General features: G+C 41.5%; 1 protein-coding gene across 12 annotated transcripts in view; it reads right to left on the bottom strand.

The window, feature by feature from the left end:
• Nucleotides 1-24141, bottom strand: part of HMBOX1 (homeobox containing 1) — a 204360-nt gene that overhangs the window by 115789 nt on the left and 64430 nt on the right. For all 12 annotated transcript variants that reach the window (XM_081092879.1, XM_081092876.1, XM_081092880.1 and 9 more), the window contains exon 2: nt 6791-6870. In XM_081092879.1, the coding sequence (XP_080949005.1) occupies nt 6791-6813 (23 nt within the window). In that variant the 5' untranslated portion in view covers nt 6814-6870. The remainder of the gene's footprint in view (nt 1-6790; nt 6871-24141) is intronic.

Below are 24141 nucleotides of genomic sequence, written 5' to 3'. Positions count from 1 at the left end.
ACAACATGAGGAACTGTTATTAAAGGGCCAGAAGGTTGAGAACCACTGCTTTAGAATTTTCACCTTACAACAATATGAGTTAAATATGGTAGACATGCAAAAACCTGTTCTGCTGGATTCTCCCCTCAGTCCCATTGTTTTGGGGTTGCCTGGCAGGAATCTGCCATGTGTTCCACTCTCTTGGCTACCTATGAATTGCCAATTTCCCTTCTAAATCTCAGATCCATGCCCCTTTCTCCTTTCTCCAAAATGGCAGGCATATAAACCTCAATTGCTGAATGCCTCTTTGGGTCACATTATGACACTCCGAATGTACATTTAACAAACTTTGAACATTGTGTCCTGTTATTCTGTCTCTGTTAATTTTATTATTAGCCCAGCTAGAAGAATTTAGAAGATGTGAGGAAAAATTATTTTTACAGCCCCACAATACTTTCCTATCTTATTTATGTCAGAGCAGATAGTAATATGTGTAACTCTTCATATTCCTCTGTACAGAGCAGCACTCTATATTAGCATGAATGTAAAATAAAGTATATGAATTTAATCTGTAACTAGAAAGTATCCATCCTAAAGCTGGTATTAGAACTAAAGATTCCACAGTATCTGAAACAATGTAATATTTTATGTCATTTCAGATTCACTGGCGATGGGACACACTTTTATTCCAAGAGTCATAAAAGGAGGTAACAGAAAGGACCCATTAATTTTGTCTGCCTAGAATGCCTCATTGTTTCCAACCACATGTTCTTGGGACTGCCACTTCCTGGCCAGTGGGGTGGACACACAGAAAGCCAAGCCTAGCTCTCTTCAAAATATTTAGGGTAGATTAGCACACAGTCACTATAACTACGTCCAGTTTCAGGAAGATGTTAATCTGGTACATTCCTCATTATGTGGAAGAATCTAGATATGCAGAGTAAAGAAGAAAGCTTTGCAGTGTTCATGTCCCTTGTTCTAGTAATTTCTAAGCCCTTGCTACATTCCTGCTCTTCTTGTTGTATTAATATGTGAGAATAAATTTCCTTTTATGCTTCACCTTGTTTAAATCAGATGTCTGTGCCTTGCACCAAGAGAGATCCCCAATACCGAAAGCTACATCTAAAGTAAAAAGATCTACAATTGCTAGAATGGAATGTGTGATCACTATCGAGTAGAATGATAATGGCATAACGGGCAGGATCAAATCATACATATGACACTGGAGGTACAATATTTTACTGAGAAAATGCCAAGAATAGAAGCTTTCTTGGATACTGACAATAATATACCAATGTGCATTATTATAAACAAAGGCACACATCCTGTAATTTCCAAATTTTCATTCTCATAATTTACTTACTTTTAGCACATAATCATACAATTACGACAGTAAATGACCTACAAAGGTCATCTAAATCCATGACACCAGCAATTCTTTCATAACAGAAAAAGATAACATATAAGAACAGAATTAATTTTCATATGTAGCACAAGGACTATTCACAGGATGAGGAAGATTTTTCTGCTTTAAATTACTTATCTGAATGCAGACTCAGGCCAACAATAATTGAAAATGTGAGAGAAGAATTTCGACACTGCAATAATACAGAGCATAAAATAACAAATTCAGGAATTGTGGCTCGTTCTAAAAGACCATACTATCAGACCATAATAGTAAACCTATTTTACAATAAATTTTATCCTTACTTAGATATGTATGTAAATGCTTCTTGGAGATAGCATGAAGTCCAGAACACTTTCTTAAACTAAATTCTACACACACGTGGAACAAAAAAGGTGAAAGTACTCACAAATAATTAATCTTGAAAGCATATGCATAAAAAAATGACATTACTTCCTTACTTGTAATTCATCAACACTTAATGATACTTTATTGCATAACACAGCATTTTTTCCAGCTTGATTCTGTTGTCTTTATCTTTTTATCCAGAATGACTAGGCAAAAGATGGTCTAAGTCATAAGTTAGCTTTGTATTGATTAAATGGTATTTACTGCATGATAATTTAACACATTCTAGAGTCAATCATAATATTCATCAACTAAAGATGTACTCAAACCCTTCTTACTAGGTATATCAGTTAATAATGCGGATTTTGTAATCAAAGAAAACATGATAATGTCAAGAGAAACATCAAAAATGCTTTATTCAAAGTAATGTCCATCGCTAGCTACACATTTCCCCCATCTTTCAGGTAATTTGTGGATACCGTCCCAATAGAACTTCTCTTGTTTTGAGGCAAACAATTCAGAGACCCAATTTTCCACTTCTTCGTATGTTTTGAAGTGCTGCTCAAAAAGTGCTTGTGCCATTGATCAGGACAAGTGGTAATCTGAAGGAGCAAGGTCTGGTGAATACTTCGGGTGGGTTAATACTTCCCAGGCAAGATCTTTTAAGGCATCTTTAACTGGTTTTGAAGTGTGTGATGGTGCATTATCATGAAGCAAAATTACTTTGCCATGTCTTCTGGCACATTCTGGTCATTTCACGATCAAAACGTGGTTCAAATTGTTTGTTGATTGTCGGTGGCGATCAGTGTTAACAGTTTCACCTGGTTTTAGAAGCGCATAATACACCACACCTTCCTGATCCCACCAAATGCAGAGCACTGTCTTCTTTCCAAAGCGATCTGGCCTTGCAGTTGATGTTGATGGTTGACCTGGATCAGCCCATGATTTTGTGCGTTTAGGATTCTCAAAATTAAATCCATTTTTCATCGCCAGTCACAATTAGATGCAAAAAAAGACTTTCTTTCGTGCCATTGAAGCAACATTTTACTGATGACTTTTCGGGTTTCCATTTGTCTTTCGTTCAGTTGATGTGGCATCCATTTTTCTTCCTTTAAAATCTTTCCCATTGCTTGTAAATGATTGGAAATTGTTTGCTGAGCAATGCTTAATCTTTCTGCAAGTTATTTTTGAGTTTGACACGCATCTTCATCCAATAATGCTTGTAATTGCTGGTCTTCAAACTTTTTTGGTTGACCTGGACGTTTTTTTGTCTTTCACATCGAAATCATCACTTTTAAAACGTTTAAACCCGCATTCACAAGTATCTTGAGATGAAGCATGTTCACCATAAGCTTCCCGAAGTATTCAGCAGCACTTTTCTTCAAAATAAAGTAATGAATTAAAACTTACCGCAAATGCTCTTTTTTGGCACGAAATTAGACATTTTTAAACGTAAAAATATCTATGATGTTAACACCTTCAGAAAATTTGATATACGAAGTTTTGATGCTTGTTATCCATACAACAAAATAGCATACATACCAAATCGCATATATATCAACATATGTGTAACTCCATCTATTGAAAAAAATCCGCATTATTAACTGGTTCACCTAGTATTTATAGCATTCTTACATTATCCTCTTTCACAATTAATACTAAGCATCAGCCCTGACCGGTTTGGCTCATGGATAGAGCGTTGACCTGTGGACTCAAGGGTCCCAGGTTCGATTCTGGTCAAGGGCATGTACCTTGGTTGCGGGAACATCCCCAGTAGGGGGTGTGCAGGAGGCAGCTGATCGATGTTTCTCTCTCATCAATGTTTCTCTCTTCTCTATCCCTCTTCCTTCCTCTCTGTAAAAAATCAATAAAATATATTAAAAAAAAATACTAAGCATCAAAGGAGTGATAGTCTTAAGAAAATGCCAAGAAGAAATGAAGATTTACTAGGGACTGAGCTTGACAGTATGGTAAAATGATTCCATAATTTAAACCAATAGGAGAACTGATAAAAGCATACGACTAGAGGCTATGACAGTAGATAATAATATAATAAAAAGATGTTGAGAAAAACAGGATTATATTCCAATGTGTCAATCACACTTTAATAGATATTTTAAATCACCACTAAGACTGAGATTTCTTTGTAAGTTTGGGGGGAAAATTCAATTAAAACACACAAGTTTATAGAGGGGGAAGATATAGATTTAAGTGTGGAATCAGAGAACTGGAGACCATTTAGACAAAAATCATTAATCCAGCTAAAATTTATTGAGTGCTTGATATGTGTCAGACCCTGTATGAGACACACAGGATACAACAAGGAACATATCAGGCAAAAAATCCTGGCCTCATGATGCTTACATTCTAATGGCTATAAGAATAGCCATTTAAAATAAATGGTTAAGAAAAAAAAAAGTAGTAGGCGTGGGGGGAATTATGTAAAGCCATGCAGTGCCTTCCCACTTCCCAAGGACACAACTAGTTAGCATAGACTCAGGTTGCAATTTACATCTTCTAGGCCTATTCCAGAAATTTTTCCATATATGATAGCATCAATGAGAGGAATAGGAAATTTTAATGAAAAACCTAAACAATAAGAAAACCCATCTTAATGTCTACTTACTGGATTATAGAACTGTCAACCAAAACAGAAGGAATTTAATACAGAGATTGCATCAAATTTTAGAAAATACTTATGCTAAAGGCACTCTGTATGAGACTCTGAAGATGCACTTAATGAGCTAATAGATACTTTATCTTCTCTAATATCTGAAATTCCCGGAATACTTTCATTCAGAGGACTATTTAATATGAACTAGTGGTTACAGTTCATATCCTAGCACAAAATAACCTCTCAACATAAACCACTATCTCAATTTGTACTGGTATTTTTTGCCTGACTCGAAAGAAAAGCTAGCAACTACATTAGCTAACAGGCTTAACTACATGCTTATCCCCCGTAGGTAAAGGAAAACGGTTAAGGTGCTAGGAGTTTGCACATAAAAGGCAGTATTAAGGTTAACATGCTTCTAATATTCTGCTTGTCACAAGGAATCTAACATCTAACACTAGCTCTTTCAAATGGCTAAATATCTATTTCATGTTTCTAGGCTGTTAAGCAGATTAAAATAATAAGCAGAGTAATTTTATGTTCAATTAAAACTTAATGTCAGACTTCAAAGTTAAAAACAGAAATTGTAAAAGAGAAAGTTGATAGATTTGAAAATTCACCAAAGAAACTACCACATTATTATGAAAAAAATTCTTTCAATCTACAAATGTCTGCTATCATTTTCTTTTTATTTCTTGAAGTATTACAAAGAGTATTACACATGTCTCCCCCCCCTCCACTTGACATTCCCCCGGCTTCCCCGACCCCCCAGTGTCTTGTGTCCATTAGTTATTCTCATATGCATGCATATAAGTCCTTCGGTTGATCTCCTACCTCCGCCCCCCCCACCCCCCCGCCAACCCTCCCCAGGGTTCCCACTGTAGTTTGACATTCTGCTCAATGCTGCTCTGCCTCTGTATCCATTTTTGTTCATCAATGTATAATGGTCCTTAATATCCATAAATGAGTGAGTTCATGTGGTATTTTTCTCAGCTTCCCAGGGGCCGTCTCAGTTTCACAGGGGCCCGGTGCCGTCTCAGCCTCACAGGGGCCGTCTCAGCCTCACTGGTGCTGTCTCAACCTCACAGGGGCCGTTTCAACCTCACCGGGGCTGTTGCAAGCTCACTGGGGCCGTCGCAAGCTCTCCGGGGCCGTCTCAGCCTCACAGGGGCCGTCTCAGCCTCACTGGGGACGCTTCGAACTCACCAGGGCCGTTTCAACCTCACCGGGGCTGTCCGGGGCTGATTCAATCTCACCAGGGCCATTTCGACTTCACCGGTGCCGATTCAACCTCACCGATGCCGATTCAACCTCACCAGGGCCGTCTCAACCCCACAGGGGCTGTCCCAACCCCACAGGAGCTGTCTCAACCCCACCGGGGCCATCGCAACCTCCCTCATGGGGGCCATCCCAGCCTCTCACGGGCCGTCCCAGCCCCACAGGGACCACCTCGGCCTCACAGGGGCCGTCTCAGCCTCACGGGGGCCGTCTCTGCAACACGAAGTTTGGCATTCTGTCCTTTGTTGGGTGGCTCCTTGCTGGACAAAATCTCCCGGCGTTCCTGGTGGCTGAATATCTGGTATGCTTGCTTGGATTTCGTTTTCTACCAAGTGCACAGACTGTCTGTCTGCCGTCTCCCTGCGTCCCATGTGAGACTGGATCTGGTGGCCCTGCCTGTGCGTTTGCTGGTACAGCGGTTCTACGTCGCCGGCCCAGCTGGGCCTGGCTCCGGCTTCCTCCGAACCTGATTCTGCTTCTTGAGGAGTTGAAATCTGCATTCTGCTGGGCTGGGCTGCAAAAGTGCTGGTGGTTCTCTTTGTGCCACTAGCACAGCTTGGGTGGGGATGTAAATTGAGTAGGGCGGGGTCCCCGGGAATCACCAGGGTGGAGCAAGGGGCAATGGCGTCTCCATGCCTCCTCACCTCTCTGTGACTCAGCGTCTCGCGTCCCCGAGTGCCAGCGAGCAGCTCCGTGAGACAGCCACTCTCACTCTCCAGCCCGTTGCAAGGCCATTCCGCCTCTCCCCGTAGTGATCTGCGGCCTCAGAATTCCGCCCCAAACCAGCTCAGTGGACTCGAAAGTCTGCAACCCCTTCTAATTGAAAAAAACCGCGCATCCAGTTTCAGTCTGCCTGGCGTGCGACTCCATACCTCCGTTCTTGGAGCCTCTGCACAACCTACTCAGTCTCAATGCTCTTCTTTCTTTCCTTCCAGTTTTAGAGCTTCCACTGGGCCAGCTTTTCCATGGTTTTGAATGAAAACTGTTTGTTTTATAGTTGGTAGTCTCAATGTTGTTGTGGGAGGCAGCATGCACAGGTCTGTACCTTACGCTGCCATCTTGGTTCTTCTGTCTGCTATCTTTCTTTTAATAATAATCATAATGGTTTGTAACTTTATTAAAAATAATTGAGAAGACAAAAATTAAGTGAAGGACTAGATACTTACACCACTGGGAGGGAATTGAGCATACTTTACATGAGGTGAAGCAATATCCTTTCTAGAGATGATCAGCGTTATTTACCATTCTGTAAATAAAGACAGAAAATCCAGAATTATTTGTTAATCAAGTATTGAATTAAAAATTTAATTATATAACTCAAGGATATGAACATTTAACATCAGTTAATCATGTCTTTAAAATTATTTTGAAATAAGACACTGGTTTAAAGCAAAATTTTAAAAATAGAAAAGTACTAGTGATAGCTTTCAAAATTATTCACTTGTAAAAAGTATTGAGCCTGGCACACATAGCTCAGTGGTTAAGTGTTGACCTATGAATCGGAAGGTCAACAGTTCAATTCCCAGTCAGGGCATATGCCCAGTTGTGGGCTCGATCCCCAGTGTGGGGTGTGCTGGAGGAAGCCAATCAATGATTCTCTCTCATCATTGGTGTTTCTGCCTCTCCCTCTCCCTTCCTCTTTGAAATCAATAAAAATATGTTTTTTAGAAAAGGTAATGAACATCAAACGCCTTTTCATCTGTTATCAAACACCATCCTAATATATATATAATAGTGACATTCAAGGTAACTCTTTGATAATAACATCAGTGCATTTATGCAGAGTCCTTTAAACAAAATCATACCACAGCATGATTGCAGCTAAAGGTCTTAACTGTGTGGTAGATTCTGGGGTCTCCAAATATATTACTTATTTTACTGCTAGCCTAATGTTGAGTGACTTTATTTCTCTAAGTCTCAATTTCTTCATCAATCAAACAGGGATAACAGATAGCTAATTCAACAAGCTACACAAAGTTGAAACATTCTCAAAATAGTGGTGATGAAATACTTGACAAACTATTGAGTAGCAGGGGCTATTACCACCAATTTTAAAAACAATGAATACCTACAATGCATTTAAATTACAGAATATAGTGTACATTAATAATGGAAGGACTGAGTCTAGTACTTTCATTTTCTGATTAGCATTCTACTACTTTATTCTCCATTCAGACACTTTGACCCCTTTCAATTCAGACATAGATCTTAACACAAAATGAAACCTACTATTCATGGTTTAGGAGCTAAAGATCATGTATTACTGCCTGAACTTACTAGCAGTTTCAAACCACAATCTATAGAGACAAATATTTCCATTAACTCGAAGTTAAGATTATAAATTAGATGAAAGTTAAAAATGTTGATGTCAAAAACTCGTACATTAAAATACACATTCAGCACTGAACTATATTAAGCAAGATCAAAATGTCTAACAGTGACTAATGATATATGCAAAATGTTCAGGGTAAAGTTAGAAACCTTTCACATTTTGGTATCTTAAATTGTGGCTTTAATGAAGTTCCTGTTGTACTTAATTTTCTTGCTGAGTTAAGAAATACCTGTCCTCAAAAAGCAGATACAAAGTACAAAGAAATCTACTTAAAATGTTGCTGATTGCATTTCCTAGACAAAACAGCAACACCAAGCCACAAAACTGATTACTAGTCAATATACAGTTTTCACTCTTGCTAATGAAGTAGCTAGGTAGGCTGGCATTGGCAAAAGGTCATCAGTAAGATATGATCCCAGCAATGTAGGAGCTTATTAAACTACTAGAGGCCCAGTGCACGAAATTCGTGCATGGGGCGGGGGGGAGGGGTGTCACTCAGCCTGATTTGCCCCCTCTCACAGTCCAGGAGCCCTCAGGGGCGGGAGGTGACCCGGCGATCAGGGGAAGGCGACACCCCCATCACACCTCTGCTGCTGCCACTGCCGGCAGCGCAAGCCTCGGCCGGCCCTGGTTACCTGAGCCTTGGGTGGCCCTGGGCGACTGGACAGCCACCATCTGAGGCTTGCCTGCACCTCAGGCTGGCCCTGGGTGGCCGGGGGGCTGAGCGGGCTGGGAGACTCTAGAGGCAGGCGCGCAGAGCAGCTGGGCCCGGCCTTACCATGCACCTGCTGCCCCAATGGGACCGAGGGGACTGGATGCCGCCATCTTTGAGGGTGTGGCAGTCAATTAGCATATTCCCTCCTTATTGGCTGTGGGCGCCACCATCTTTGAGGGCATGGCAGTCATTTAGCATACTCCCTCCTTATTGGCTGTGGGCGCCATCATCTTTGAGGGTGTGGCAGTCAATTAGCATATTCCCTCCTTATTGGCTGTGGGCGCCACCACCTTTGGAACAGCGTGAGGGTCAATTAGCATATTCCCTCTTTATTAGACAGGATGGGGGAGGAACAAATAAAAAGTAGTTACACACACACCTATAATCTATGTATATAAAAGCCTAAGTGACCATTACGACCCAACGACCAGTTGCTATGACACACATTGACCACCAGGGGACAGATGCTCAATGCAGGAGCTGCCCCTTAGTGGTCAGTGTGCTCCCACAGTGGGAGCACAGCTCAGTCAGAAGCCGGGTTCACAGCTGGTGAGTGCAGCTGCAGTGGTGGTGGCAGGCACAGCAGGAGTGGTGCCTGGCCCCGGCTTGGGCTCCTCCCCGGCCATCTGCTGCTTAGCACACTGCTACATCCCTCGTACCCCATAAGTCTGCAGTTACAATATCCAGAGAACAGCTGAAGTGCAGACACTCGGAGTAACCAGGACAAGCCTGATGCCACTGCCAGATTCCTGGAACTCTGCCTCAGGCATCGAGATCAAATCTCATCCCTTACCTATTGCCCCTGAGCTACAGAGGAAAGCAGCAATATAACAGTGGCCACAAGATGGCAACTGACAATTGAGGTAAAAGTCAGAGAGATGGATCTGAAGGGTGGAGGTGTGGGCAACAGAGTACCCCCACCACCCAAAATTCCCAACATTGTATTGTTCACCTCAGAGTGTCTCTTATCCAGCTCTGAGCGGTGGAAAGCATCCAACAAGGCCCAAGGCATCCACCAGGGACCTCCTAGCCAGCAAGGCGCAACCTTGGACATAGAAGAGACATTTGGAAATACTTTTTCAGGAAGCTGCGGGGAGCGGAACAGACTCCCCAAGCAACTTCTCAGTGGCTCACAGGAACATGGAAACTCCCCAGGCATGCAGCGCGGCTCTCAGACCACGTGCCCTTGATTTTCCTTCAATGGGCACAAATCCGTGCACCAGGCAACTAGTAACAGGCATAATATGAATACACTAAAAATACAAAGTTTATGAGAGTAACAATTGGAAATTAATTTACGTTATAGAGAACTGGGAAAACTTCTCAGAATGAGATCTCAGCTGTTATGTGAAGATTAGAATAAGACTTGCACCAAACCAAGGTGAAGGGAGGTGAGACTCATTAGAGAAAAATTCCAGAGAAAAAGAACAGTTAAAGGAGATTATGAGACATTTATAAAACAGAGTAGAACCAAATACCATAAATTAAAGATAATTAAAAGTCTACTACAGAAAAAGACATCAAGGCCAGGTGGGTTCTCAGCAGATTCTTAATCTTTCAAGAACATAATTCAAATAGTATTGAATCATAGAAAAATGTTCCAATTCATTCTATGAAGTCAGAATAACTCAATACCAAATCTAATAAAGGTAGTACACAAAACATACCATAAAACAATTTCACTTAAAAGTTAAATGTAGAAATTCTAAGTAAAAAAATCAAATTAGACAATAAAGTCCAGCCACATATCCAAAAAGTTATACTGTTATAATTTATTGCTGAAATGGAAGAATGGTTCAACATAAGCCAATATACCAACATATTAAGGAGGAAAAAAATCTTATGATTAATATCAGATGCTAGAAAGGCATCTGGTAAAATTCAGCCACTATTTTCAATAAAAACTCTTATGAAAAACAATAGAAAAAATTAAACATTTTTTGGGGAAAAGAACAATAGCAACTGGAGAGCAAAACATTAAAACTATTTCAAATAAAATTAAGATTATACACACACACACACACACACATATGTGTGTGTGTATGTATGTGTGTGTGTATATATATACACATATGTGTGTATATATATATATATATATATAGAGAGAGAGAGAGAGAGAGAGAGAGAAATGTACATGTAGATTACTTCTATATGGAAATTTTATGATCTATGGAAGGGATCCAACAAGAGTGGTTAGGCTGAAAACAGGGTGCAAAATGGACAGATAGGGGCGGGATAGGAAGGAGACTGCTCACAGGAAACTTTCAAAATTATTTTAGTCATATAAATGTTATTACTCATTCAATAAATCAAATGAATAAAATTAGGAATTAGAGCAGGAAGCCCACTAAGTCCTTTATAATTCAACACTGACTTGAAGACTATAGTACACACAAGTACTGGAATGAAAGAGAAAAAAGTCATCTTTTGCTAATGATTTGATGGGATACAGATAACTCAAACAATTCTAGTAAAAGAAAACTAAAATTAAAACAATAAATTGAGGTGTGATATAATACACTTACAATTAATAAAAATTTACCCTAGTTTAGCAGGAAATACCTAGAAAAATATTTCATTCATGGTATAACTTTTCCCCATATGTATGAATAACTATATCAAGAAATAACCCCGGAGAACCAAGATGGCGGCATAGGTTAACGCCGGAGTTTCCTGCCTTGAACAACTACTTCAAAAGTGAAACTAAAAGACAGAACGGACATCACCCAGAACCACAGGAACGCTGGCTGAGTGGAAGTCCTACAACTAGGAGGAAAGAGAAACGCATACGGACACTCAGAGGAGGCGCAGTGCTGAAGTCAAATTCTGAGGTGCGGAGTGCGCGGAGCGGGCTGGCGGTGGAGGGCACGGTTGGCGTTTTCAATCGGGAGGGAGTCGCAGACTCTGAGCTCCAGATACGGGCGAGTCTTTAGGGACCCAGACTCAAAAGGGAGAAGCGGGACTGTCTGGCTTTGGTCAGAGCGAGTGCAGCTTTCTCTCCGAGGTTTGCAGCGGTTGCTGGGCCTCAGAGAGGCAGAGCCCCAAGGAACAGGACTGAGAGCTGCCATAACTGCTCTCTCCGGCCCACCCAGTTGATCCTGTGCGACCCGCCCCGCCCAAGCCCTGCACAGAGGCATTTGCCAGATAGCCTCAGGCAAAGGCTAGATTAGCACCTCCCTAGAGGACAGAAGTTCTCTCACTGCAGACACAGCTGATTCTCACAGCCACTTGGCCTGGAGGTCAAACCCTCCCTGGTATTAGCTACAACAATCAAGGCTTAACTACAAGACTGCGCACAAAGACCACTAGGGGGTGCACCTAGAAAGCATAACAAAATGCGGAGACAAAGAAACAGGACAAAATTGTCAATGGAAGATATAGAGTTCAGAACCACACTTTTAAGGTCTCTCAAGATCTGTTTAGAAGCCACCGATAAACTTAATGAGATCTACAAGAAAACTAATGAGACCCTCGATGTTATGATGGGGAACCAACTAGAAATTAAGCATACACGGACTGAAATAACAAATATTATACAGACTCCCGACAGCAGAACAGAGGAGCGCAAGAATCAAGTCAATGATTTGAAATGCGAGGAAGCAAAAAACACCCAACTGGAGGGGCGGAATGAAAAAAGAATCCAAAAATGCGAGGATAGTGTAAGGAGCCTCTGGGACAGCTTCAAGCGGACCAACATCAGAATTATAGGGGTGCCAGAAGATGAGAGAGAGCAAGATATTGAAAACCTATTTGAAGAAATAATGACAGAAAACTTCCCCACCTGGTGAAAGAAATGGACTTACAGGTCCAGGAAGCGCGGAGAACCCCAAACAAAAGGAATCCAAAGAGGACCACACCAAGACACATCATAATTAAAATGCCAAGAGCAAAAGACAAAGAGAGAATCTTAAAAGCAGCAAGAGAAAGAAACTCAGTTACCTACAAGGGGATACGCATACGACTGTCAGCTGATTTCTCAACAGAAACTTTGCAGGCCAGAAGGGAGTGGCAAGAAATATTCAAAGTGATGAATACCAAGAACCTACAACCAAGATTACTTTATCCAGCAAAGCTATCATTCAGAATTGAAGGTCAGATAAAGAGCTTCACAGACAAGGAAAAGCTAAAGGAGTTCATCACCACCAAACCAGGATTATATGAAATGCTGAAAGGTATCCTTTAAGAAGAGGAAGAGGAAGAAAAAGGTAAAGATACAAATTATGAACAACAAATATGCATCTATCAACAAGTGAATCTAAGAATCAAGTGAATAAATAATCTGATGAACGAATGAACTGGTGATTATAATAGAATCAGGGACATAGAAAGGGAATGGACTGACTATTCTTGGGGGGATGCCGGGAGCCGGTCCATCCTTGCTGTTTCAAAGGACCTGGCATATATGGCATACTGTTCCTAATATGTTTGCTCACCTTCTTGGCACTATGTGTTTTAACCAAGGTCTCTGAGAAAGATTGTTTCCCCAGGTAGGGATTTTCCCCTGAAGTTAGGGAGGGAATAAAACCTCTTAACTAAGTGCCAGGTGGGTAATTAATCACTTTAACTATGAACAATCATGCTTAAGCTACATAATCTTTACTCCCTGGAATGGAGATAAGAAACGCCCTAACCTTTGAAATAGAGATTGATAGGATTGGAATCAACTGGTATAAATACAGATGTAAGAAGACAGAACGGAGAGAGACAGAAATTGGCACAGAACCTACACAGAACGTTCTCTAGAGACAGAAGAACTTCGCTGGAGAGAACATGGCAAAAGATCCTGGACAGAAACTGGCCTCAGAACCTAGAGACAGAACCTAGCGAGAGAACATAGCAAAAGATCCTGGACTGAACCTGACTACAGAAATTGGCAAGAGAACCTGACTAGAACCTGGTGACTGAACCTGTCTGGAGAACCTGGACAGAACCTGGCTGGAGAACCTAGGGAGGGAACATGGCTACAGAACCTGGCTGGAGAACCTGGAGAACCTAGCAAGAGAACATGGACACAGAACCTGGCTGGAGATCCTAACCAGAACTTCGCTGGAGATCCAGACCAGAACTTGGCTGGAGATCCTGGCTGGAGATCCTGGCTAGGCTGCTGATCAACTGAACACTGTCTCCGTGTCATTCCTTCTTCGCCGACTCCGTCCACACCTTTGGGGACCCCTGGACCTGCTGGGGTTGGACCCCAGCAGGGGGGAAAGGGGTGTGGGAGATGCGGGAAGAGACTGGACAAAATCGTGCACCTATGGATGAGGACAGTGGGTGGGGAGTGAGGGCAGAGGGTGGGGCGGGAACTGGGAGGAGGGGAGGTATGGGGGGAAAAAAGAGGAACAAATGTAATAATCTGAAGAATAAAGATTTAATTAAAAAAAAAGAAATAACCCCAACAGATTTTAAAATGTCAATATAAGATCTTAAAGCTGTGAAGGAGCAAGCCCAAGAACCACCAAGAAAACTGAAAAGGAGAAAACCAAAAGTGGACTTCATTGACCAGATACTGAAATATTATTAAAATCAATATGACACATGCATAGGAACAGACACACAGACGAGTGGAACAGAATAAATAAATATACAGGGTGGGTCAAAAGTAGGTTTACAGTTGTTCATATGGGAAATAATACAATAATTATTAAATAATAATACAAGAATAAACTGTGTTATGTGTACTCACAACTGTAAACCTATTTTTGCCCTACCCTGTATATTCCACCACTTATGAGAAAATGTACAAGTCAAAGGTTAAATTTTAATTCAGCAGAAAAGGACAATATTTCTTAAATGATCATCACAAAACTAGTTTTACCTTGCAAAAAAAATTAGATTTTTATCATACAGTGTCTATGTATGTATGTATGTATGTATGTGTGTATATATGTGTGTGTGTGTGTGTGTGTGTGTGTGTATATATATTAGAGGCCCGTTGCACAAAGAGATTCGTGCAATAGGCCTTCCCTTCCCCTGGCTGCCGGCACCGGTTTTCCTCCGGCACCCGGGACCCAGGCCTTCTCTCCGGCCGGAGCCTTCAGCCTTCGCGGTTCTGGACAGAGCCTTCAGTCTTCGCTCCTCTGCTTTGCCCCTACATATGCAAATTAACCGCCATCTTTGTTGGGTTAATTTACATACTCTCCTGATTGGCTGGTGAGGATAGCAGAGGGATGGTCAATTTAGATGTTTGTCTATCATTAGGCAAGATGTATATGTGTGTGTATATATATCCTATCTAATAAAGAGGTAATATGCAAATTGACCATCACTCCAACACACAAGATGGCCGCCTCCATGTGGTCAAGGATGGCCACCCCTTGTGATGGACACAAGATGGCTGGCAGGGGAGGGCAGTTGTGGGCAATCAGGCCAGCAGCAGAGGGCAGTTGGGGGCGACCAGGCCGGCAGGGGAGGGCAGTTGGGGGGACCAGGCCTGCAGGGAAGGGCAGTTGGGGGCAACCAGGCTGGCAGGGGAGGGCAGTTGGGGACGACCAGGCCAGCAGGGGAGGGCAGTTGGGGGGACCAGGCCGGCAGGGGAGAGCAGTTAGGGGCAACCAGGCCATCAGGGGAGGGCAGTTAGGGGTGACCAGTCCAGCAGGGGAGGGTAGTTAGGGGCAATCAGGCCGGTAGGGGAGCAGTTAGGCATCGATCAGGCTGGCAGGGGAGTCGTTAGGGGGTGATCAGGCTGGCAGGCAGAAGTGGTTGGGAGCCAGTAGTCCTGGATTGTGAGAGGGGTCCCAGATTGGAGAGGGTGCAGGCTAGGCTGAGGGACAACTTTCCCCTTCATGCATGAATTTTGTGCACCAGGCCTCTAGTATATATAACCTCCAGGTGGAATTAAAACAAATGTAAAAAATAACAGCGATACATTCTATAACAAAATTTAGTAGATGATATGCCTTCCAAACATTCTTAAGAAGCATGAACTTTAAAAGATAGATATAAGGAATTTAAAATTTCCTATTATAGAAAAAACTATAAACCAATGAAGCAAATCAGAAAAAAAAAAATCTGACATGTAGAGAAAAAAGCAGATCCAAGTTGTCAAGTTTATAAAAACAACAACACTCAGACTTACTTGAAATCAGTGAATTAGCAATTAGTCTAACAATGAAATACAGTGAGTGGAACCTTAGTTCTCACACTTACTTTGTGAAGGAAGGCTATTCGAGAAGCAATTTTTCAAACACCAAATCATTTTTTTCCCATTAGAAATAGTGTATATTGAGACCCCAAATGATTCCATTTTAACCTTTCTTATATATAATACATGTCTAAGGAACTGTTTAATCTATAAACAAACACTTAAATTTATCAAACTACCCCCTACGAGCCTTAAAGGAATCACGTTCAGCACTCATTCCAGGGGTATCTTTTAGGAAGTCAGTGTGCAGCATCTGCACTGTTTCATATCACTGCCTCCAAAATGCTGTCACTGGTTAACTGCTTTTTGCTTATCCAATTCAACAACAGTTTTCTACCTCTCCAATTGCCTGTGATGATTGTTTCTTTTACACCCTTAGCAACATTAGCACTCTTGATGACCACATTATGTTTTAAAATTGTGCTAATCATCCATTTAGCTAGTGACAAAAGCAAAAACAAACAAACAAAAACCCACAAAAATGTTCACAGCACAATTTCCTAAGATGTCAGCAAGGCAAAGTTTAGCTGTAAAGTCATATTGGCCCATTCTCTCTGTGGCCTTAGAGATGACTTTTGTCATGCTGATGTATTAACAAGAAAGGTTTGTCTGCAGAATTAATGGAGACTTTTTTTTTTTCCTGAACAACTTGGTAGAGAACCGAATCTTTCAAGATGGGAGATATTCGAGAACTGAGATTTGACTGTATCACTTTAGCAAAAATTTAAAAGATTGATAATATCTCAAGAGGGTACTGCTGTATTTCACTAATCTAAATGTTAATTATGACATCCTTTTGGAAAGCAATCTGGCAACATATAGAGTGTCCTGCCAAAATATGCGCACACTTTGAATAATTGTAAAGGCAGTGTTCATTAAAATACATTTCATTTTCAAAATTGAGCTATCAACTGTTAAAGTGTGTACACATTTTTGGGACACCCTGTATATCTAAATATAATAAGTTGAGGTGAAGGATGGGTATGTATAAGAAATACAGGTTAAAAAGGATAAATGCACCCTGGCTGGTATGGCTCAGTTGGTTGGGCATCGTCCTGGGCACAAAAAGGTTGCTGGTTGAATTCCAGGTGAGGGCACATGCCCAGATTGTGGGTTTGATCCCTGGTAAGGGGCATGCAGGAGGCAGCCGATGCTTCACTCTCACATTGATGTTTCTCTTCCTCCTCTCCCACCTCTCCTTTCCTCGCTCTCTAAAAATCAATTAAAATGTGTGTTTTTTAAAATAAAGGATAAATGCATCTCTGAAACAGATAAGTGCATACATTTATGTAATGAAATTATAAAAGTTCTTATCAGAAATAGACTCAATTATCGAATGATTAGTTTAGGGTTATCAAAATCCTACACAAAGTCAGCTGGAACAATGATGAAGCCTACTATCAGCATTGTTGACCCCTGAAGAAAAATATAACGCAGAAAATGCACTGGGAGTAAAACCTGTAGATGCTATGTTACCCACAGGTGGTAAGAAGGCTCTTTTTACCCTAGTTTTTCTCTTTAACATAAAACGTAGTTAAATGTATAAGGTAAAAGAAAAGATGAACTTCGAAACACACACAATAAAAGATGCCTGCCTCCCACTCTGAACTCTATTTTTCTCTTCCACCCAGACACCAGCCACAATTTCTTCATACAACTTTGCACACATGTGAGTATAACTTTAGGATAAATTCCCAGCAAAGGAATTGTTATGACAAAGAGTATATACATGTAAATTACGATAGACAGATATCATCAAATTGCCTCCCAAAGAGGCACCCACCTTCAGGAAATGCTTAATTGTGAATCCAGTATGTCAGTGGTGATTTACAATTGAATTTACATTGTGCAGTTGAGCATGTTTCTGTTTCACTCAATAATGGTAAACAAAGGGCAGAATATTTAACTCAAGGAATAATGACTTAAGAAACAAGGAGTGTAAGGCTCTGGGAAGAAAATAAAACATAAGAGTGAAGAGTTAGCTTAGCTATAGTATGGGCAGCAAGCAAACCATCAATGCAAACACCAATTAGTGAGACCCTTAAGACCCTTAAAGCCCAGATTTGGATGCCAAAAAGAATTCTCACAAGTTTGAAACAGCTGTTACAGAGCCCTTTCATTTCTCTTTTAGCACTTCACACAGAACCCAGTATTATCCATCTGAAATATGTATTTAAAATAAAACAAGAAAATGTTAAAATACAGAGGTACGCAAGCCTCACGATCCCATGTGTTAGATACTATTACTACTTCCAATTTATAGATGAGGAAGTGAACCTTCTTCTGGACTAGAAAAACACACACAAATATATAATAAACATAATACATGGAGGTTATAAAAAATTCATAAAACTCCACCATAACAAATACAAAATGAACATCCCTACCCCTTACCCCTGAGTCCTTCTGTCCAAAGATAAATACTACTAAGCTTCCTGTGAATCCTTACAAAGATAAGAAATAAATGTACATAGACCTGCAAATACCTAACATACAAGTTTAATGTGGTTTTTAGAAACCTTTTCTTATGAAAGTTTGCAAACATGTACAAGGGCAGAAAGAACGGAGTAATAAACATGTATGAACCCATTATCCAGCCTGAATAATGAACCAATCCCCTCCCTACTCCCCTAGATACTTCTCCAAGTAAATTCCACACATTTTGTCATTCTAAGCACACAACTATTAGAAAGCTGTAATAGCTGGTTTCCAAATCCACAGTAGATTAGACATGAAAATTTAGAAAGGGGTTGGGGAAAAGGCTTTACCACAAGAAAAAAATGATAGCTGCCTTAAAAGAAAAAAATAAATGAAAACAACTATTTAATCATAAATGCAGGGTGGGGCAACAGTAGGCTTACACTTGTGAGTATGTGAAACACAGAATTAATTGATTGTATTATTGTTAATTACTTATTTTCTATATGAACAACTGTAAACCTACTTTTGCCCCACCCAGTACATACATGTAACAATGACACATCAAAAAGAATAATGTTCAGGAATTTTGTTTCAAAAAGGCAGGAAAGTATGTGATACATTTGTTTTTAAAACTTTAAATGGTTAAAAGAAAAGTTTACATTTCAGGAAGTTAAACAGAAGTTCTTTTCACTTATGTCAAACATTTTTTTATTTCCCTTAAACAATGCCAGATAAATGAGGCCTTACACAATTAGCTGTGATTTGAGAGGACATGGAGAGTTTAAGATAAAGAATGGTTGGTGACATGTGAAGAAAACAGAATCACTGATATTTGGATTTTAAAACTCAGATTAAAATATTAATCTCTCAAATAATGCCTCTAGGAAGTTTAAAATGGTAAATAAACTATTTAATGAATACTTCCTTGGGTAAATGCTTTAGACATACAGACTCATTTAATCTCACAATCCCCTGAGGTAGGTAATTAAGACAAGACACTACTTGCCCCAGGTGAATCAGCTAATAAACTTCCTTTTCTTATTAGAACTGGAGATATGGTTGAAGTACTTGTGTTAGGCTTCACCTTTCTTCAAAATACAAGATTAGGTATACTATTTATTTTCATTCTCTGGAGCAAAGGTTTAATTGTGACAGGTACTATGCAACAAACTGAACAACAGATATACTCCTAAATATCTGATGATGCTTTTTAAAAAATATCTAATGATGTTTGCATTATTTTAATCATTATGATTCATGATTAAAGGTACGCATGTCACATATCATGGCAATTTCTATTCCAAAAGAGTTATTACATATACTACTTGTTAAATTTCTAAAGATCTATGGATACTTATATAGCTTTCTCTACATTTCCACTGACAAGGAAGTTTTAATGGAGTTTTACTGCTAACGATCTTCCTTTTATGATTCTAAAACTGTTTCTTGTAACTTCAACCCACTCATCTGGTTAAATCAATAAAGACTAAATTTCTTCTTTCTCTTCCACAAGGCAGCCTTTTAATATCTGCATAATCTTTGCAAACAGTCTCCATGCAAAATATTCCCTGTCTTGATTCTAGTTTGACATGGTTTTATTTGCCATTATCCTTTCTTCTCTTAAAAAGTGACTCACCAAATTCAACACAAGACCCCTCCAGAGTGCCTAACCAGAGTAGGACACAGGGAACTATTAGTTCTCCTACTCTGGACCTAAAATTATTCCTTTCTTCCACCACCAATTCATTTTTGTGTGTATTAAATTTGCAGGTAAAAGTCTTCAGCATATTAATTCAAGAAGCAGTGGTGAAACATTTATGATGTAACCGAACCAGGCTTTCCTTTCCCAGGCTCCCTTTCCCTAAACCCAGCTTTGTTTTTGGACTCTCTCTCTCTCTCTCTCTCTCTCTCTCTCTCTCTCTCTCTCTCTCTCGCACAATCCCACCACAGTTCCTTTATGGTTTCTGGAAAGGGGCCTCTAGATCAGCAGTCACCAAGAGGTGGTCCGTGAGGTCTGAAAGGTTGGTGACCACTGCTCTAGATGACTATACCTCACTGCTAGGTGACCTTAAAGCTTTATCAATAAACACAATCAGAAGAGCTACATGTCTGACTGCCACATGCTCTCCAGAATTTACTATGATAGTTTAGTACAGGAATTCTAGGTTTTGACTACTTTCAGCTATATAGTGGTTTTTTATGTTATCCTCAATATGTTCTTTACTTTTTTCCATTCTAAGATAATTATATAACCTGAAAATACAAATACACATTTCCCTATTAATAGCAGGTTACTGATAAACTTTATTGAGCTATGTTGTGAAACGTTAGGAAAGACTAACTCTTAGGTCAGAGGCTGAGCCACCATCTCTGCCTCTATAGGCGGCCTCCAACCATTAGCACTTTTGTACCTTTGTAGTCAGTTTAGTTTCTGAAAGAGTTGCATTTGTGTACTCTGTGGCTTGATTTCACAATTTTTTGATTCATTTAAGTTCAAAACACATCTATGGACCAGATGCTGTCTATACTACAGTATTTAGCATTCCCTACTATTAAAGTTTCAGGGTGTTCTATTCCCATGGGGTTGTTACTGTTAAATTACACATGACCCTACTCCATTCAAATTTTTACCTGCAAATATGTTATAGCAAGCAACACTTTCTCTCTAGGCCAGACTAGAATAGTTGTTCTCCAACTGTGCTGTGCATCAGAATCACATGGGTGTATTTTTGTTGTTGTTCACACTGGTCCCCCATATTCTCCCCCTTTGCCCATCTCTACCCAGCCCCTGTCTCCTCTCCCTTGGCCTTCACCACATTATTGTCTGTGCCCATGGGCTATGCATATGTTCTTTGGCTAATCTCTTCACCTTCATTTATCCAGTCTCCTCAAACCCCCTCACCTCTGAGATCTGTCTGTCTGGGAATATATCCTAAGAATCCCAAAACACCAATCAGAAAGAATATATGCACCCCTAAGTTCATAGCAGTTATTACTTACAATAGCCAAGGTCTGGAAACAGCCCAAGTGTTCAACAGTAGACAACTGGATGAAAAAGCTGTGGTACATTTACACAAATTTTACAGCCCGGCTGTAAAAAAGAAGGAAGTTACCCTTTGCAACAGCGTGGATGAACTTGGAGATTATTATGCTAGGTGAAATAAACTAGTCAGAGAAAGACAAGTACCATATGATCTCACCTATATGTGGAATCTAACGAACAAAATAAACTGACTAACAAAACAGAACCAGAGGCATGAATAACATGGATGTATTTTAAAAGCACAGAAACCCTAGCCAACTCTGGAATTACTGAATCCAAATACCTGGAGGTGGAGGTCCAAACATATTTTTAAATAGCTCCCGAGGTAATTCTACTTGGAAACTACTGGTCTAGAGGACAAGAAAGAATTCTAATAATGCAATACTGTATCTCTTGTGTAAATGCAATGTTTAGGCATAAAGATAATTTTGAGCATAACATCACCCACAATAACACCTACTTTTTTCCATATCAACATTCCAACCTAAATAGATTTAATTAGTTATTCATAATTGAAGGAAAATTAGGTCCAGGATAGGAAAAGCACTTAAGGTATGTCTACTTCAAGGAAATTTATTTAAGAGTCATTGGTCAAAGCCACTCATAAATATTTCCAAACTAGTCATCTTATATAGTAAACTAGAGGCCCGGTGCACAAGAATTTGTGCACTCGGTGGAAGGGGGGGTCCCTCAGACCAGCCTGTGCCCTCTTGCAGTCTGGGACCCCTCGGGAGATAACGACCTGCTGGCTTAGGCCTGCTCCCAGGTGGCAGAGGGCAGGCACAATCCCTAGGTGCAGCCCCTGGTCGGGCTCAGAGCAGGGCCGATTGGGGAGTTGGGGCGCCACCCCCTGTCATGCACAGAACAGGGCAGATTGGGAGGTTGCAATGCCACACTCAGTCACGCTCAGGGTAGGGCCAATTGGGGGGTTGGGGCACCGCCCCATCACACTCAAGGCAGGGTCAATGGGGAGGTTGCGGCACCACCCCCTGTCACGCACAGAGCAGGGCCCATCAGGGGGTTTGGGGCTCCGTACTCAGTCATGCACAGAGCAGGGCCAATCTGGGGGTTGGGGCGCTGCCCCCTGCCACGCACAGAGCAGGGCCCATCAGGGGGGTTGGGGCTCCATACCCTGTCACGCACAGAGCAGGGTCAATCAAAGGGTTGGGGAGCTCCCCCCTGTCATGCACAGAGCAGGGCCGATCAGGGGGTTGAGGAGCTCCCCCCTGTCACTCACAGAGTAGGGCTGATAGGGGAGTTGGGGCACCGCCCCCTGTCTCACTCAGGGCAGGGCGGATCAGGGGGTTGGGGTGCCGCCCTCTATCACCCACAGAGCAGGGCCGATCAGGGGGTTGGGGCACCGCCACTCTCACACTCAGGGCAGGGCCGATGGGGAGGTTATGGCTCTACCCCGTCACACACAGAGCAGGGCCCGTGGCGGGTGGAGGGTGGTTGGGGCGCCGCACCCTGTCACACACAGAGCCGCAGAGCGATCAGGGGGTTGGGGAGCTCCCCCCTATCAGGCACAGAGCAGGGCTGATCAGGGGGTTGGGGCGCCTTCCCCTGTCATGAACAGAGCAGGGCCAATAGGGAGGTTGTGGCCCCGCCCCCTGTCACACACAGAGCCACAGGGCGATCAGGGGGTTGGGGCGCTGCCCCGTCACGCTGATCCCGGTGCCGGGAGGCCTCTCGGCTCCACTGATCCCAGTGCTGGGAGGCATATTACCCTTTTACTATATAGGATAGAGGCCTGGTGCACGTGTGGGGGCCGGCTTGCTTGCCCTGAAGGGTGTCCTGGATCAGGGTGGGGGTCCCCACTGGGGTGCCTGGCCAGCCTGGGTGAGGGGTTGATGGCTGTTTGCAGCTGGTCACACACCCTTCAGGGTGGGGGTCCCCACTGGGGTGCCTGGCCAGTCTGGGTGAGGGGCTGAGGGATGTTTTCAGGCTGGGACTGAAGCTCCCAACTGCTCCTTTCTTTCTTTCTTTTTTTTTTTTTTTTTATTCTGGGCCAGCTTTAGCTCTGAGGCTCCAGCTCTTAGGCATCCGCTGCTGAAAGAAGGTATCTGTTTTATTTCGGTTCTATAATCAAAACTCTGTATCAATTCCAGCTCTGAGATCCCGGCTCACTGAAAGCAGGTTTCTGGGGTTTTGTTTAGCTTCTATATTTGTTACAATGTTTTTTAAACTCCAGGCTCAGAGGCCGGCAAGGCAGGCGGGGAACGTTGGTTTCCTCCATCACTGAAGCAAGCAAGTCTCATGTTAGTTTCAAGCTGCCTGGCTGCTGGCCGCCATCTTGGCTGGCAGTTAATTTGCATATCTCGCTGATTAGCCAATGGGAAGGGTAGCGGTTGTACGCCAATTACCATGTTTCTCTTTTATTAGATAGGATACCTCTACTCATCTTACATAGTAAGTACTTGACCCAGCCAAGGCTTTCTCTTAGCCCCTTAGAAATGGAATGCCCTCTTCCCCCTTTCCAGCCTCAGTGACCCATACAAATAAGACAGCAACACCTCCCCCCCGAAACTCTCTGCTAGTAGAGTACTATAAATATACTTGCTATACTATATTATGATAATTCGTACACAAATCTGTCTTTGTCTACTAAAATGTGAGATTTTAAGAGCAGGGATTATTTCTTGTCTTGTCAATTGTAATTCCAGCTCCTACCAATGTGCTAGTAACATTGTAAGCAGTAAAAAAAATCTTTGATTAGTGAAGAAAGAAAATAAAATGCCTATTTTCAAGTCTCATTCAACTAGAATAATCTTTAGGGTTCTGATGCTAAAAACACCAAAAGATTTTATGTTACTAAATTTTAAAATAATGCAATTGGAACATTTTCCTAAGACAATTGATAAGCAT

This window comes from Myotis nattereri (assembly GCF_964212035.1).
Source record: "Myotis nattereri genome assembly, chromosome: 5".
Classification (NCBI taxonomy): domain Eukaryota; kingdom Metazoa; phylum Chordata; class Mammalia; order Chiroptera; family Vespertilionidae; genus Myotis; species Myotis nattereri.
Note: the sequence above shows the minus strand (reverse complement) of the source record. Positions and strands in the feature narration are given on the sequence as shown.